A 6121-nucleotide genomic window follows, 5' to 3' on the forward strand; every position below is an offset into this window, starting at 1 on the left:
TGAGAGGTTTTTGCTACAGGGTGCATGCGCTCGCCAGACAGAGAGAGACAGAGAGACAAAAAGTGAGAAATCACTCCCCAAGGGGGGATGGCCACGCCGCAATCACTTCTCCTCCATTCTCCTCTTGGGATCTTGGGCATGCACGCACACGTGCCCGGCCTGAGTTTAAACTTCCGGGTCTGGGACTCGAACCACGGTCGGCTATGTGAGAGTCCAGCAACATAGCCATTACACTAACTGTTGGTCCCAAGATAGATTAGGTAGATGAGACTGAACTGGTGAAATAGCATTTTATGACTTTTGACTAAAACATTGTTGATTTTTTTCTAGGCTTTGTTTTCCGATTTTAAGGATTTTTGTCCTGTCTTGAGCTGACGATAGGTTCATGTACCTACTATTTGAACAGAATCCTAACGTGTTTTCTGGTTTTAAGTTTTAAGCAAAGCTCCTTAGCATTTCTTTGATTTACTAAAGTTAAAGTTGCTTTTTCTTGAAATTAAAAAAAAATTAAAAATACCTATTTAATGGACATAGTAAGCTATATAGCATCAGCGAGGTGCTACCTTATAGTATATTCATTCTACTCAGAGTTTCAAGCCTGAAGTCAGACATGTTTCACTGATATGTACATACCAGCTGAGCTTGCTATTGAAAGTATTTAGATTATTTAAGAAATTTTGTGAATCAATAAGATGTGGGAGGAAAAGAATGGAGAACAACTGTAGACACCTGAGATACTGTGGGAGGCGGGTGGGAAATGGCACAGTGTCAGAAATAGGGGTTAAAAAAAAAAATATATATATATGAAACTAGAAATGGAAAATTATTAATGATAACAAGTATGATTAAGCCACTACGCAGTATAGTCTGGATGGGAAATCACATTTTGTATGCCGTGACGATGTGCAGCGAATGAATGTAAATTAATTAATTCAAAAAAGGTTTCAGAGGAAAATTACAGTGTACTTGTAACGAGATTCTAGCTTTGTCCATATTTTTAGTTTAAAGTATTTTGTGAATCAATAAAATGTGAGGGAAAAATGCTGATACAGGCACTCTTCAATTACTGACTAAGTTCCAGTCCTGTAACTAGGTGGTTAAGCAAACTGGTCAATAAATGAGGAGATGAAAGTCTTGTGGCTTGTCATGCCACCATAGGATACGTATTTTTTTCTACAGATATCATGCAGAACCACACTAGATTAATGTAATTCTAGCCATACAAAAAGCATACTTGAGATAAGCACCAGAAAGTGACAAGACACACCACGACACAATAATATCAATCTAGCATAATTGTTTTTATTTAGCCTGAATACTACTATGGGTGCACAATATAGTACAAATTTATAAGTGATATATGTAGTCTTGCATGACTGTGAATGTTTTGTGTAGTGAATGCTAATTGACTGCAGGTCGAGACAAAGATTGAGAAAGGGGATTCCTGAGACTTATACAGACTAAAAAAGGGGATTCCCCTTTATGGAGAATTAGTCATTAAACAAGGAGTGTCTGTAATTTATAAATTCAATGTAATTCTTTCAAATTATCAGTGATGGGACGGGTGGTGTGGTGGTTAAGGCGCTGGACTCCCATATGGCCAACCATGGTTCAAGTTCTGGACTTGGTGGTTTGCTTTCTTGCTTTCTCTCTGGTGAATGCACACGTCCTATAGCAAATTAAAAAAATAATAATAAATACTTCTTTAAAAAAATGACCAATGACATTCTTCACAGAAATAGAAAATCAATCATAAAATTTGTCTTGAATCATGAAAGACCCTGTATCACCAAGGCAAAATAATAATGTTGGAGTCATCTCACTATCCAACCTCAATATATATTACAAAGACTTGATAATCAAACAGCATGGGACCAGCAGTTAGCGTAATGGCTATGTCGCTGGACTCCCACATAGTCGACCACGGTTCGAGTCCCAGACCCGGCGGCTTAAACTCACGCCGGGCACATGTGTGTGCATGCCTGAGATCCCAAGAGGAGAATGGAGGAGAAGGGATTGCAGTGTGGCCATCCCCACTGGGGGGTGATTTCTCGCTTTCTATCACTCTGTCTCTCTCTGTCTGGCGAGCGCATGTGCCCTATAGGAAAAACCTCTCCAAAACAAACAAACAAACAAACAAAAAAACCCAGCATGGTACTGGCAAAAACAAAAACAAAAACAAAAAAAGAAATAGACACACAGATGAATGAAAAGTACAGCAATGGAATACAGGATCCAGAAATTAATCTAAAAATATACAGCCAACTGATTTTTGACAAGGGTACAAGACAATTTTTAAAAATTTATTATTATGGGACCAGCAGGTGGCATGGTGGAATAATTATTAAAAAAAATAAATTTATAATTATTATTTTCATTTGACCAGAGAGAGTAAAAGAGAAAGAAAGTGAGAAAGCAAGCCACTAGGTCTGGGACTTGAACCATGGCTGGCAATGTGGGAGTCTAGCATCTTAATCGCTATGCCACCTGTTAGCCCCCACAAGACAATGTAATGGGGAAAAGAAAGTTTTAGCAGATGGTGGTGGGGAAACTGGATATCTATCTGCAGAAAAAGAAAATGAAACTAGACAGCTATCTCTCACTATTAACAAAAATCAACTCAAAATGTATCAAAGAGTTCAATGTAAAGCCTCATGCTGCAAAACTACTTGTGGCAAACACAGAGGAAACACCTGAAGACACTGGAGTAGGCAAAGATTTCTTAAGTAAGACTGGCAAAGCATAGGCAACAACCCAAGAATAGACAAGTGAGATGACATCAAGCTAAAAAGCTTCTGAACGGCAAAGAAAATAATATAGATTAAGGAGACAAACCCACAGAATGGGAGAAAATATTTATAAACTATACTTCCGATAAGGGATCGAAAACCAGAATATATAGGGAACTCAAGCAGCTTACCTACAGAAAAACTAATAATAATTTCAAAATGAGCAATCGCTCTAAAGAGACAACTCTCAAAGAAAGACATATGAATGACAAAAAAAAAAGGCATATGAAAAATGTTCAACATCTCTCATGATACAGGAAATGCAAATCAAAACCATAAGAAGTATCACCTAACCCCAGTCAGAATGGCTAGGGTCAAATAAAGAAAGGACGAGTGCTGATGAGATTGTGGGGAAAAGGGAACTCTTGTGCGCTGCTAGAGGGAATGTAGATTAGAAACAATATGGTGTTTCCTGAAAATTTTACAAATAGAACTGCCACACGATTCAGTAATCACTCTTGGAGATTTACAAAAAGGTAAGAAAATCACTAGTTGGATGTATAATTCCCAAAACTGATGATGGGATTAAAAATGTGGCACATATACAGAATGGAATACTACTCAGTCATGAAGAGCAGTGAGATCCTGTCATTCAATACAGATTGGACAAATCTAGAACATTTAAAATCAAGTGAAATAAGCTAAGCTATGAAAGACAAACACTATGTCCAGGTTCAATATATACCGAATGCCTGCACTCTATGGCAGAAATGGAAAGATGGAAAGACTTACAAGTAGAGAGGGCAACTGTAGAAGAGACTCTGTGGTGGGGTGGGGGACATTTTGTGCACCTTAACTCATATGTCATTATTAAGAATCCTTCACCCAGCCATCTCATCTCCAGCCTCCAATGACGAGAAGGACTTGCAAATCTACGGATGCTCACGTTGGTCAAGATCCTAGCCTCCTATCTAAGCACTGTGGTTCTGCCCCAAAGCGCTTCCCACAGAACATATACTTGACATACGTGCTTTTCAGTAAACTATGAACAAAAAGTACTTGGAAAAGAAACCTAAAGAAGCTTATCAGTATAAACGGGACGCTACAATTTTTTAAAGACTACTACACCAAAACAGGAAAGAAAATATGTACAAAATACACACACACTTTAGATAGGGTTTGCTGTATCTCAGTCCTCCTGCCCTAGCCTCCCACCCTTCGACGGCAGGTGCTGCTGCCATGCTCAGAAGGAAATATTTTTGGGGTGAATTCTCTTTCTTTCCTCTTGAGGTTGAGCCCTGCTTAGTAGATATAAAATCAGCTCTATGTTAAAAAGGAAAACATGAAGAAATTTCTGTTCCATAGCCCCCACCCTCCCAGATACTAGATATCTCATTTTTGCAGAGTCATGGTACCAATGGCATTTTATCGTTTTGCCCCTAGAGATTCCTTACCATGCCGTGGGATCAGGCAGAACCACATTCTAAGATAACACACTGACTGTTACCTGCTCTGCAACTCTCTCCCAGTTTGTCTTGAAGATGTACACCAAATAGAAAAGGCCTTGAAAGAAGACGCAAACCATCAATCCAGACCAGAGGCCTGTGGGCATAACAGGAATAAAGGTTAGTTACTATTGTCAGTTTCATTCCCATGATCATTAACATTTTTCCCTACCTAATGAATCCATAGAGTAAATCTCAGTTAAATGGGCTCCCCTAAAATGTACACAAAATTAGGAACCAGGGATTAGATCATCAATCAACCAGCCAATGAACATAACAAAACACCTCCAAAATCATTTGGTGCTTTATATGTTGGGTTAACAAAGATTTACCCACTTTTGTCTTATGCCAAAGTATTAAAGAGACAGAACCGCCCCAAAGCGCTTCCCACAGACTATGTACTTGACATACTTGCTTTTCAGTAAAATAGGAACAAAAAGTATTTTGAAAAGAAACCTAAAAAAGCTTATCAGTATAAATGGGACACTACAATTTTTAAAAGACTACTACACCAAAATAGGAAAGAAAATATATACAAAATATGCACACACAGACACATGAGGTCAATGGCCCGAGGAGCTTACATTCTGGGATGGAGAGCCACAGAATAAACAAGAAACTAACTGGGTAATTTTGAGAGTGACCAGTGCCTGATAGACATTGGGCAGAGCCATGCGTCATGACGTGCAGTAGGGAATATGAGCAAGATGGCCAGGTGCCCTCCCAGGTGGGGAGCAGCTGTGAGGAGGTGCAGACAGACCCTGCATGTGGAGCAGGGGTGGGGCCCAGGCCCACAGAAGGAAACCAGCCTGGGAGTCCAGAGAGTCTTCCCGGTTAGGAATGACCCTGGATGGGGGAGTGAACTAGGGAGGCAGGGAGACTGGGGAAGCAGCCACAGAGCACCTGGGGCTATTCTAACCTAAAGGGGACCCACGGGGTTGTTTTGGACATTTGCGACATGAGTGCTGATGCTTCCAGAGGTGCACTTGGAGCACAAACCCTCCTACTGCTGCGTGGAAAAGACTACCAAGACTCCAGAGGGCTCCATAAGGAATAAGTCAATGATGCCTATCTTGATATGAGAAGAGACTGTTTTAACCACTTAAATATGAACGATTTCACTGCAGAGCAAGCTGCTTAGGCTAGAGTGGAGGAGTCTCCTAATTTACCCATAGCTTGTTTGGGGCCCCCCAGTGGCAAAGACATACTGTGGTTAGTTCTCACATTGACTTCTCACAATTAAACACAAATTGGCATACTCCCTCCAGTATAGAAGTAGCAGACTGAGAGAACAGCCCTTCTTCAAGAGACAGACAGCTCCATGGCTCCTGCGATCTAGCCATTTTGGGAGAAAGGAAGATGTCCTACTGATAACTGGGCCTCCAGCATACAAAACTCTCATGGTAGGAAGACCCCTTTCAAGTCTCCTGTCTCTGTATCAGTCTTTGTCTCTCTCTACCTCTGTCTCTGTCCTCTCTCTCTCTCTTTTTAAATTTTTGCTTTTTAGAATTTTTTAAGGTGAGGCATTTTACAGGGCCCTTTGGCCCCATGTCCCACTGAAAACTGGACCTCCAGCATGGAAAACTCGCCTGGAGAGACAGAAGGTGACAGAACAGCCCTTCTTCAAGAGACAGAGAGCTCCATGGCTTCTGCGATCTAGCCATTTCGCCGCGTGGTTTTCTTATTTTTGAGTTTTATTGAAATTTTTTGAATATTAATTTTTCTTTTTTTTAGATTTATTTAAAAGTTTTTCTCTTCTTTTTCTCTGTTTCTTGTTTTTTTTTTTTTTTTTCTGTTGTTGGTATTGTTTCCCTCTCTCTGTTTCCTTTTCTGCACACTCCTCAACCCTCAGATTGAACTTCCAAGTTTGGGAAGAAACCAATCATC

The 6121-nt window shown here is 40.1% G+C and overlaps 1 protein-coding gene across 1 annotated transcript in view; it reads right to left on the bottom strand.

Annotated features, from left to right (window-relative positions):
- Positions 1–6121, bottom strand: part of LOC102468739 (multidrug and toxin extrusion protein 2-like) — a 79669-nt gene that overhangs the window by 10351 nt on the left and 63197 nt on the right. Inside the window, exon 15 of the mRNA XM_014589618.2 lies at positions 4237–4331. Within this exon, the coding sequence (XP_014445104.1) occupies positions 4237–4331 (95 nt within the window). The remainder of the gene's footprint in view (positions 1–4236; positions 4332–6121) is intronic.

This window comes from Tupaia chinensis, unplaced genomic scaffold (assembly GCF_000334495.1).
Source record: "Tupaia chinensis unplaced genomic scaffold, TupChi_1.0 Scaffold000365_1, whole genome shotgun sequence".
Taxonomy (NCBI): Eukaryota; Metazoa; Chordata; class Mammalia; order Scandentia; family Tupaiidae; genus Tupaia; species Tupaia belangeri.